This window comes from Equus quagga, chromosome 15, assembly GCF_021613505.1.
Source record: "Equus quagga isolate Etosha38 chromosome 15, UCLA_HA_Equagga_1.0, whole genome shotgun sequence".
Taxonomy (NCBI): Eukaryota; Metazoa; Chordata; class Mammalia; order Perissodactyla; family Equidae; genus Equus; species Equus quagga.
Genome location: NC_060281.1, coordinates 30,570,995 through 30,582,169, shown reverse-complemented (window position 1 = coordinate 30,582,169; position 11,175 = coordinate 30,570,995). Strand labels below are relative to the sequence as shown.

Below are 11,175 nucleotides of genomic sequence, written 5' to 3'. Positions count from 1 at the left end.
ACCTTCTTTGCCCCGGTGGGGTCTTAGCTGAGCGTGTGTCCACCCCAGGCTAGGGAGGGCTCACAGGCTGAATGCTTGGGAGCAGAAACCAGGCCCGAGGAGGGTTTTGGGAGGGAGTAGAAATCGTGGTCTGAGACAGGAGGGAGTGAGGCTTCGGACCTGGAGTGATTTCACAGCTCCCAAGGTTTCGGGTTTCTCCAGGGTGGCGTTTTTCGCCTCTTTCATCCCCTCCCCCATTCCTGAACAGTCGTCTCCTTGTGTACTGCGGGGGAGGCAACGGAAAGGGGGGAAGAGTTACTTTTCCAAATTCCTGAGTAGCAGTGGCCTCCCCGGTGACTCATGTGGGGGAAGGGAAGATTGGGAGAGAGCGGGGAGCAGTGATTTTCCGGAACGCAGGGAAATAAGCCAGAATAATGTTTGGCTGCCCTTTCGCTTTCTAAGGCCCAGTATTCTCTCGGCGGCCTGATGTTTCTTCCCTGGCCGACCTCCCCCCGCGATGGGCTTCTGTACAAACTTGCAAGGCCCGGGGTGGAGAAAAGCAGATTGGGGAGGCTGGGCCGCTAGGGGGGAGGGCGATGGGGGGGAGGGGAGAAGGCAAAGTTGCTGTGTCATTGCGCTCCCTGCAGCAGCCACTCGGGCGGGCCCGCATGTACTTTTGGGGCCGAGGCCTGATCCCTAGTGGGGGCTTGGTGGGGGAGAGACTCTGCTTTCCCGCTGCGCAGTTTCCCCCGCAGGGTTTGCCCGACTCGGGTGATTGAGAAGACGGGAGATTGACGGCCATTTTAGAGGCAGTAACCGAGGTTAGGGCTCAAAGGCTACCGCGAAGGAGGGAGGGTGACATGGTTGGAGCTCAAGGACCTAGGCCCCCACGAGCCCCTGGCAGGGGGCCTCATATTCGTTGAGTTACGTTAATTTCCTTTTTCAGATACGCATAACTACTACTTCCTTGGTAGCCAGAAAAGGGGAAATGGAGGGGGGGAGACCCCCCCCCGCCTAAAGCCCAGGTAGGGGAAATTCTTTCACTCTCCCAGAAGGGGACGGGGGCGGGGGAGCCCCAGAGATGGCTTTAGAGATCCTGATCTTGTTGTGCTCTGGCTCTTTCTTCATACGTAGTTTGTTTCTCTAGTCCAGATAACTAGATTGTGGGGAAGACTTAGTTGACTAGGTTGGGGGAGGGGGCGAAACTGAGCTCCCAAAATGGCTCCTGCCCCTCCTCGGAGGCGGACGGCCCGGGGGGAGGGGAGGAGGGGAGAGTAGGAGGGGGAGGGCTAGTCTGAGCCGCAGCCGCCGCCTCCTCCGCTCGCCCTCCTCCCTGGCGCTGACCGATGGACCAGCCGCTCCGTGGGGAGGACTCCGGACCCTGGTGGGGGGATGGGGGCAGCCTTCCGCCCCCGCGGCGGAGGGACCCTAAGGCGGGGTGCGGGCCTGCCCTCGGGGGGGGGGGGGGGGGGGGGATAGGTCTGAGCTCGCCAGGAGCGGGGAGGGTGTTCACCCTGCTTCGCCCCTGGCGCGACTTGTTTTTTCCGCTCCGAGCCAGACACCGGAATGAAGTTTGGGGAGGAGGTGGGTTTCATCGTATAGGGTATGTGGGTGCGTTTGGAAATTTTGAGCTGCGGAGCTTTTGTCAAGCAGGCAGATGTTTATATTGCTAACTGGACGTATGAGTGGGAGGGATTGGAGAGGTGCTTGGGGTGCAGGTGTTTGGAATGTGTTCTAGTTTGGTTATCTTGTTGATAGGAAGCCTTTGGGAGTTAACAGATAATAGATTCTGAGAAGTGTTTTGCCTTTGTCTTTCGATTGTTTGACCTGGGGAAGGACGGGGAGGATTTTAAGACTCTGGGAAGCCTGTATTTTTATATTGTGGAGCATAGGAACGTTAGGTTCCTTCTTTGCTACGTTCGGGAGCCTTTAGCTGTTTGCCAGAGTAGCAGGCCGCGGCTTCTAAGATGGCGTCTTCTTCCTCATTTCAGATTCTCGGCTGCAGCGGCCTCACTGCCGAGAACACCAACTCGCCGGGCATCCTGCAGCCACACCCTGGCGGGCCGAGGCTGGCTACGCCCACGCGGCCGCTCCAGTCCTCCTGCCGTTCTGCCCAATGGAGGAGCTACGAATGGCACGACCTGCCCGAGCTTGGCAGTCGCCAGTCGCACCGGGTTTGGACGCCTGGGAAGATTTTGTTGGAAGGGGAGGCGGGGAGAGGGTGCTGCATCCATGCCAACCTCCCTGTTTCCCTGGAGTCGCCGAACCACAGCGCAGCCAATTGGCTCAGAGATGTGGCGGGTTGCCGCTTCCCTATGGGTCTATGCGGCACTCTTCTGCCTAGTGACTGACACCTTGGAAATGAAGCCTATGACGTCATCGCTTCAGCCGGCCAATAGGAAACGCTCCCGCGGAGAGGTGTTCCTCCCCCTTCGACTCTGCTTCTTCACGCGCGTGAGCGAGCGTGCGCGCGCGAAGGGGGTGGAGGAAATCTCGAGCACGGTGGCGCGCATGAGCGGCGAGGCTCCTCCCTCCTGCCTATATATAAAGGGCTGGCGCGGGGCTCGGCGGCGCCATTTCGCGCTGGAGTGGAGCAGCCTCTAGAACGAGCTGGAGGATTCTGCCTACCGATACAGAGCCTTCGAGTCGTCGGGGGCCGCCATTACAATCCACGTCCATCCGCTTGGAAATGGCCTTCGTCTCGGCCTATGACCGGTCCCGGCGGACAGTACAGACCCCATAGAAGCCCCCGAAGCTCCCCTTTTTCGGGCCCCGCCCAATCCTCGGAGTCTATCCACCCCCTCTACTCCGCCCTCAAGAGGATTTCAAAGATGGAGGCGGCCGCTCCATAAACCACTTTTCGTGTTCATCCGCCTCCATCCAAGATCGAAACGGGACCTCGTCCGCCCCGGACGGTCCTGGCAGGAAGAGGGGATCCTTGCAGACCAACAGCGGGCAATATTGACGACGGTGTCTGGGATCGGGGGCCGTCCTAGGGTTTGAAGAGTCCGTCCCCCTTCGCTCGCCCGCCTCAGCTGAGGCCGCCGCCATTTTCTCGCAGTTCGTCTCCCGCGGAGCGCGCCAAGCTGCCGGGAGTTCTCCGAGAGGTAGCGGAGGAGACCGCTTCCGTGCCGGCCCGGCGGGGGGGGGGTTGTCGCCTGGAGGACCAAGGGCAACGGCCCCCTCACTTCCCGGGTTATGCTGGCCCGGGCGGTAAGGGGAACCGAGGCCACCCGGACTTTCCGCGGCTGAGGGCAGCGCCGGGTCCCCGCGGTCAAGATGCTGCAAAACGTGACACCCCACAACAAGTACGTCCCCGCGAGGCGCGTGCGGGAAGGGGACGTTGGGAGGCTGCGGCGCGCGGGTGTGGGACGTTGGGTTCGGAGAGAGTGCGAAACCGATTCGGGCGCGTCCCTATTGGGTGGCGCGACTGTTGGCTCTCGGGGCTCGCGGGGCGGGCTGAGCGACGGTTTGGGAACGGTGGTAGCGGCGCAGATGCTGCGTATGGAGGGTCTGCAGGTTGTCAGTTCAGACGTTCTTTTTCCCGCCGTGGTCCAGCCGTAACCGAGTTGGGCAGACGGGTGGCGGCAGGAAGTAATGGGCAGGGTCGACATTGATTGAGCAGTGGGTCCTGCAGGTAGTAGTAGGTCTGGTGTCTAGCGACAGTTTGTTACAGGCTTTGAGAGGGGGGTTCGTGACCATATCTAGTGCCTTATAAGGTTGCCATGGTGATGGAGCTTCAGGGATTGGCAACCGGGATTCCCAGAGTGGGGTAGAGGGATCCCTTTCTGAGTCTGTGGGCCCCTTTAGGGTGGGTCAGTGAACAACTCGTGTTTCGGTGACTGGATCGGTTTTGTGTTGGGGCGTGTGTGTTTGGTCGGGGGGATGTGTTTTGGGTGGCATTGAGAGTTTTCGCTCAGGGAGGAGGGTGGAGTTAAGGATCCTCTAGTCTGGTTTTGCGGATGTAAACAATGAGATTTGGGTCTTTAGTCTTGAGCCCTGGGAATCGCCTGGTTCTGAGGAGCATCAGAGAGAACGTAAACTTGAACCCCTGTTGGCCTTTGATGTGCAGAGTTGATGCTACAATGGGAACTGTTACTGGAATCGTATTTTTTGGCGGAGGGTGAGAGGCGTCTATCATTCTTGGGAGGGAACTTGCTGACCTTGACTGTTTGGACGCCTCTATTTTTTTGAGTCCTTTGGAGGGAGGAGACTGAATTTGCGAATAAATTCTGGGGGCTGGCAGGTGGGGTTATTCTAGGCTGGGAAGTCTGACAAATACTCACTAGTGTGAATTTTTTTTGAGAGTTGATGTGGTTTCCCGTTAGATTTTTGGTCCGTTTTCTGTCTTGGATTTAAGTATCCACAGCTTTGGAGGATGCTGATCTTCTGCCCAGATGGATTCTTAGGTGTCTCTTTAGCATTGTATGGAATTTTTCTCCTGTTTTGTTCCCTTCCTCTTTTATTCGCTTCCCTCAGGCTCAACCACCATGGCAACCACCAAGCCCCTAGTGGGGAGGAAGCTTGGGCCTTGAGTTTCTTAGCTCCACCCATTTTGCTGAAGTTCCATCCCCATAAGGCTATGGTTCTCAGATGCTGTGCTCTATCAGAAACCATCTTGGGGTTTTTCTGCTTCTCCATTCTGAATGAAAAAATGTTAGAGTCCATCAGATTCCAGAAGGTGGGGTCAGATAGGTATACTAAAAATATGGAAACAAAAAAAAAGTCGGAGAAGGGAGACAAGAACAAAAGCTCCCAGATTGTTTGCATACTGGTTTTGTCTAAGATGCACTTTGTAGCTTGAGCACCTTTCACCAGGTCCCAAGCGTGGATTTATTGAATACTTAGTGTAAACTGCAGTGCCTCTCGATTTTCGTGAGATTGCCACATCTAATTTTGTTTCCCGTTTTCACAGGCTCCCTGGGGAGGGGAATGCAGGGTTACTGGGGCTGGGCCCGGAGGCAGCAGCTCCAGGGAAAAGGATTCGGAAGCCCTCCCTGTTGTATGAGGGATTCGAGAGCCCCACAATGGCTTCAGTGCCAGCTTTGCAACTGACCCCTGCCAACCCACCACCCCCAGAGGTGTCCAATCCCAAAAAGCCAGGACGAGTTACCAACCAGCTGCAGTACCTGCACAAGGTGGTGATGAAGGCTCTGTGGAAACATCAGTTTGCATGGCCTTTCCGGCAGCCTGTGGATGCTGTCAAACTGGGTCTGCCGGTGAGTAGAGAGATTGGAGTGGGGCAGGTACCGAAATGAAGAAGAATGAGTGTGAGTGGAGGTGGGCTGTCTGGTATAGGTGCTGCGGCCCCTAGGGAGTTCCCGTCTCTCCCCTGTAGGGCAGATAGCTACCATTTTTCTGCATTCTTGGTCCCTTGTGATTGATCCAATCTCTCGCTATCTTGACATCTCTCATTGTGCCCTCCATGTGTCCTTCCTTAACTTTTGTGCCCTGGCTCCATTTTACAGATTCCCACCCCAGGTTGGGAGAGGACCACGGTGGCCAAAATTCTTAGCTTCTTCCTCTCCCTCATGCAGCCCATGGATAGCCAGCCCCAGAGGTAATGTCACAGGATGGGAAACCTTGCAGAGTGGGCGGTGGGGTGGGCGGTTAGAGAAAGGTAGTAGGTGCTTCCCTATGGGTGTTAAGAATCCTGCTCCATTTTTATCTGTCCTGTAGTTTAATTGGGGCCGCAGTTAAGGGGACTATATACTCCTTGAAGGCATAGGGGGTGTGTATGTGTGTGTGTGTGTGTTGGGGGTCAGTAGTTTGCTTAGGAGAACAGGCATTTATCTTGAAGCAGCTCTGATCTAGTTGTTCTTTCTGTAGGATTATCACAAAATTATAAAGCAGCCTATGGACATGGGTACTATTAAGAGGAGACTTGAAAATAACTATTACTGGGCTGCCTCAGAGTGTATGCAGGATTTTAATACCATGTTCACCAACTGTTACATCTACAACAAGGTGAGTTTCTCTGTTCATTAGTAGATGAGGAGAGATAGTGCTTCTATTATTGCTAGATGTTTTGTCCACGTAAAGTTTGTCTTTTTCTATGGAAAGTGTTCTCACAACAGTCAGGATCTGGAAAATCTGAGCTTCAAAGGGTACCACTGAACACAGCGAGGTGGTTTCAGAGATGCAGAATTAAAGGTTATTTAAGTAGAACAGTTTTCATACTTGGGTGTAGTGGCCCTGTTTCTCAGAGAACTCTCCAGAGACCTGAGTAGAACAAGATCTATTTTTTCTTGTCAGTTCTCATGCTCTTTCTTCCGAACTTTTTTCCTTTGTTGTATTTTGAGGGATAGAGTTGGGAGAAAAAAGGGAAGTTAGCGGCCCAGTGTAGGTAATTATTCAATACCTGATGACAGATTTGTCTACAAGGGATGGTGGTGTGATGCTTGGAGTCAGTAATTCCTCTGAGAAAAATGGTTTGTCTATTTTTTGCTCATGTTTCAACCTGTTTGTGTTTCCTATAGCCCACTGATGATATTGTCCTGATGGCACAAACATTGGAAAAGATCTTTCTACAGAAAGTGGCATCGATGCCACAAGAGGAACAAGAGCTTGTGGTGACCATCCCTAAGAACAGCCACAAGAAGGGGGCCAAATTGGCAGGTAGGAAGAGTGGGAGTTTTGCTCATGGGGACCGAAAGACGGGAGAGATGATTAAGCTAAACTTTTTTTTCTTTTCCCCTAGCGCTCCAGGGCAGTATCACCAGTGCCCATCAGGTGCCTGCTGTCTCTTCTGTGTCTCATACAGCCCTGTATACTCCACCACCTGAGATACCTACCACTGTCCTCAACATTCCCCATCCGTCGGTCATCTCTTCTCCCCTTCTTAAGTCCTTGCACTCCGCTGGACCCCCACTACTTGCTGTCTCTGCAGCTCCGCCGGCACAGCCCCTTGCCAAGGTAGAGATTTATGGATTTCCTTTGGTTAATGGGGAGGGAATGGTCTTGAGGTGGACTCAGGGTAAAAGGGACCCATCTTGTATTTCTCCGCAGAAAAAAGGGGTAAAGCGGAAAGCAGATACTACCACCCCTACACCAACAGCCATCCTGGCTCCTGGTTCCCCCGCTAGCCCTCCTGGGGGTCTTGAACCTAAGGCGGCACGACTTCCCCCTACGCGTAGAGAGAGTGGCCGCCCCATCAAGCCCCCACGCAAAGACTTGCCTGACTCTCAGCAGCAACACCAGAGCTCCAAGAAAGGAAAGCTGTCAGAACAGTTAAAACATTGCAATGGCATTTTGAAGGAGTTACTCTCTAAGAAGCATGCTGCCTATGCCTGGCCTTTCTATAAACCAGTGGATGCTTCTGCTCTTGGCCTACATGACTACCATGACATCATTAAGCACCCCATGGACCTCAGCACTGTCAAGGTACCCACTGCATGGGGCAGATGGGATGATCAGGCAGTGGTTGGAGCCTAGGGATCAATAAAATAATCACTTAAGGGTACACAGCAATCTTTGGTTATTGGTATTTTAGTTTCACGACAGTGTTTTACCCTATTAGGCTAAAAGTCAAGTACTTGATAAGAGTCCCCATTTCCTGGAGTTTGAAACAGTATTGTGGGTTTTGTCTTTGGGACAGCACTATTAATGTACAGTTAACTTCTGCTTATTGGGAATGTTAAGGAAGTTAGGGGGTAGAAGGATAGTCAGTGGCTATCCACTCTCCTTTTTCACTTAAGAAATGGTTTGTCTTTCTAGACATAGATACTTCTTCAACCCACCCAAATTCCTTTGTCTTCAGTCCTGAACCCCAGGGCATAGATCCTTAAGGTCATCCCCACTGTGCTCTCAAGAGGGCTACTTTTGCAGTGTCTGGGGTTGGCAGGGAAAGGTGAGTCTCCCTACCTGTGCAGCTTCTGATGCTGCCTCCTTCTGCAGCGGAAGATGGAGAATCGTGATTACCGGGATGCACAGGAGTTTGCTGCTGATGTGCGGCTTATGTTCTCCAACTGCTATAAGTACAACCCCCCAGACCACGATGTTGTAGCCATGGCACGAAAATTACAGGTGAGTGTCAGGGTTGGAGTGTGAAAAAAATAAAATGGATTTGGGGAGAGAGATTTTGTCATCTGTGCTGCACAGCCTTGACATGAGGCTCTCTAGTCTATCTCACAGTTGTAAATTAGAGTTGTACCGTCAGGCAACTGAGTATGATCAGGGCACGATCCATCAGCATGGTTTTCACTCCCCCTCTGTTTCTAGGATGTATTTGAGTTCCGTTATGCCAAGATGCCAGATGAACCGCTGGAACCAGGGCCCTTACCAGTCTCTACTGCCTTGCCCCCTGGCTTGGCCAAATCATCTTCAGAGTCCTCCAGTGAGGAAAGCAGCAGTGAGAGCTCTTCTGAGGAAGAGGAGGATGAAGATGAGGAGGAGGAAGAGGAAGAGGAGGAGAGTGAAAGCTCTGACTCTGAAGAAGAAAGGGCTCATCGCTTGGCTGAATTACAAGAACAGGTATTATTTTATCACTGTTCAGTTTATTGAGTAAGAGATTCACACCATAACTTTTCTTTCTTTCTTGGTCTTTTTATTCTACTTTATTTTCCCATTTTGTGTGATTCTTTTCCTTTTCTAGCTTCGGGCAGTACATGAACAGCTGGCTGCCCTATCCCAAGGCCCAATATCCAAGCCCAAGCGGAAGAGAGAAAAAAAAGAGAAAAAGAAGAAACGGAAGGCAGAGAAGCATCGAGGCCGAGCTGGGGTGGATGAAGATGACAAAGGGCCTCGGGCACCCCGCCCATCTCAGCCCAAGAAGTCCAAGAAAGCAAGTGGCACTGGGAGTGGCAGTGCTGCTGCACTAGGCCCTCCTGGCTTTGGACCTTCTTCTGGCGGAAGTGGCACCAAGTGAGTTCTAACAGGATAGGAGGTAGAGATGAGCTTGGCTGTTTCTATAGCTTCTTCGGGAGAGGATGCTTTCTCCCACCCCTTGCAGAGTTCTTTCTAAAGCAGAGATCAGTGAACTTGTAAATAGGCAGGCGACAGATACAGACTTTGAAGACCATAGGGTCTCAGAGCTGCTCAGGTCTTCCAGTGTAGTGTGGAAGCAGCCACAGGCAATATAGAATCATGAATATGGCTATGTTCTAATGAGACTTTATTTACAAAAACAAATGACAGGCCAGATTTGTTCCTTGGCCATAGTTTGCCTATCCTTTTTCTAAACTAATGAGTCCATGCTGTCTTAGTGTTTTCCACGATTAAGGCTGGGTTAGCACTTTAGGGAGCAAAAAGATGGCCCCATGTCAGTGTATCTGTATCTAGTTCTCGAACCCCAAGATAAATGTAAAATGCTTGTATGTGAGAAGCTCCACTTAGATAATACAGTGTCACAGTAGTCCACTTCTAGATCACGCATCTGCCTTAATGGAAAACAAAAGCTCCTCCAGGCAAGAAATCCAGTTACAGAGTTGAACAGTGAAAGCGTGTTGGGAAAAGTCATTGATGTTTCCCCAGCTGACAATTTTCTTTTGCCTTTAGACTTCCCAAAAAGGCCACAAAGACAGCCCCACCTGCCCTGCCTACAGGCTATGATTCAGAGGAGGAAGAGGAAAGTCGGCCCATGAGTTACGATGAGAAGCGGCAGTTGAGCCTGGATATCAACAAGTTGCCTGGAGAGAAGCTGGGTCGGGTTGTGCACATAATACAAGCCAGGGAGCCCTCTTTACGTGACTCAAACCCAGAAGAGATTGAGATTGATTTTGAAACGCTCAAGCCATCGACGCTGAGAGAGCTTGAACGCTACGTCCTTTCCTGCCTACGAAAGAAACCGCGGAAGCCCTACAGTGAGTAAATGAGGTCTATCTGTTCACGCAGCAATCCTCATAGTTCTGAGGACAATTTAGAAGAGGGTCATTGGGGATGCTTACTGCACTCATGTTAGCTCCCAGGATGGTGGAATGCAGTAGTTGCTTCCAAATGTTGAAGAAGGAACTTGGCAACTATAGGGGGCACTAAAACTAGGGTGCTTGCTACAATCTTTGTTTCTTTTTCTAGCCATTAAAAAACCTGTGGGAAAGACAAAAGAGGAACTGGCTTTGGAGAAGAAGCGGGAACTAGAGAAGAGGTTACAAGATGTTAGTGGGCAGCTCAATTCCACCAAAAAGCCCCCCAAGAAAGGTGAGTAACCTATAAGCCACTGCAAATTCACTACATCTTGTCCTCTTAGCTGCATTTTGTTGAGAAATGGAGATCAGACTTACTATCTTTTAACTTCCAACTTTGTTCTGCAGCAAGTGAGAAAACAGAGTCATCATCGGCACAGCAGGTAGCAGTGTCTCGCCTCAGCGCTTCCAGCTCCAGCTCAGATTCCAGCTCCTCCTCTTCATCTTCCTCTTCGTCAGACACCAGTGACTCAGACTCAGGCTAAGGGGCCAGGCCAGATGGGGCAGGAGGCTCCGCAGGACCGGACCCCTAGACCACCCTGCCCCACCCTTTTCCCTCCCTTGCTGTGACACTTCTTCATCTCACCTCCCGTCCCCCCACTGTAGGAGAGCTGGCTCTGCAGGGGGGAGGGGTGCAGGGACATTTACTGAAGGGGGGATATAAATGGACAAAATAATAAGATTGAGTTCTCAACCCCATTGAGAGTGACCTCCTGGGCATAGAGCCGCCATTCAGAATGACGGGGCTGGGCAGGGCTACAGGGTGGGAGTGGGCAAAGGCCCTGATAATGGGGTTACCTGAGGCCATAGCTGCCCTGTGCACTTGTAAGGGCCCTGTTTTGAGATTGTTTGTTCTAATTTATTTTAAGCTAGATAAGGCTGAGGGGGTGGGGCCATGGTCCCCTTGGCCTCCATGGGGAGGGAAGAAGGGAGAGCTCTTTTTTTACGTTGACTTTTTTTTTCTACTCTGTTTTTCCCTTTTCCTTCTGCTCCATTTGGGGCCCCTGGGGGTTTCAGTCATCTCCCCATTTGGTCCCCTGGATTGTCTTTTCTTTGTCTGTTGATTCTAACTTGTAAATAAAGAAAATATTATTCAAGGTTTGAGTTATCTTAATAACGTTTGTTTCTGTAGTGCTTCAAAAGGAACATGATAAGATTTAACTGAGTGAGAATTCTGAGCAAAGTATTCTTGGGGTGAGAGAAAGGAAGAGCGCCATCCTGTAGTTGGATTGTGTCTTTTTAAACAAACTATAGTAGGTGGTGGTTGTGCTGAGAAAAGTAAATGAATGTGCCCTTT

The 11,175-nt window shown here is 51.7% G+C and overlaps 1 protein-coding gene across 3 annotated transcripts; it reads left to right on the top strand.

The window, feature by feature from the left end:
- The first annotated feature begins 3,149 nt into the window (after window positions 1-3,149).
- Window positions 3,150-10,975, top strand: BRD2 (bromodomain containing 2). 3 transcript variants are annotated; one of them, XM_046639160.1, is made up of 12 exons: window positions 3,150-3,287; window positions 4,895-5,198; window positions 5,809-5,946; window positions 6,459-6,597; window positions 6,680-6,894; window positions 6,988-7,362; window positions 7,876-8,004; window positions 8,200-8,451; window positions 8,573-8,841; window positions 9,475-9,779; window positions 9,991-10,113; window positions 10,227-10,975. In XM_046639160.1, the coding sequence occupies exons 1-12, from the start codon at window positions 3,259-3,261 to the stop codon at window positions 10,361-10,363; spliced, it is 2,415 nt and encodes an 804-aa protein (XP_046495116.1). In that variant the 5' UTR covers window positions 3,150-3,258; the 3' UTR covers window positions 10,364-10,975. The 3 variants fall into 3 exon arrangements, with proteins under 3 accessions (XP_046495116.1, XP_046495117.1, XP_046495118.1); XM_046639161.1 differs by lacking the exon at window positions 4,895-5,198 and adding an exon at window positions 5,448-5,539 and having other exon boundaries at window positions 3,153-3,287; XM_046639162.1 differs by lacking the exon at window positions 3,150-3,287 and adding an exon at window positions 5,448-5,539 and having other exon boundaries at window positions 5,055-5,198.
- The last annotated feature ends 200 nt before the right edge of the window (window positions 10,976-11,175 follow it).

Coding starts and splice junctions, on each gene's coding strand:
- BRD2 (XM_046639160.1), top strand. CDS start 3,259: ATGCTGCAAAACGTGACACCCCACAACAA. Junction 3,288..4,894: donor AACGTGACACCCCACAACAA/GTACGTCCCCGC, acceptor CCGTTTTCACAG/GCTCCCTGGGGAGGGGAATG. Junction 6,598..6,679: donor GAAGGGGGCCAAATTGGCAG/GTAGGAAGAGTG, acceptor CTTTTCCCCTAG/CGCTCCAGGGCAGTATCACC.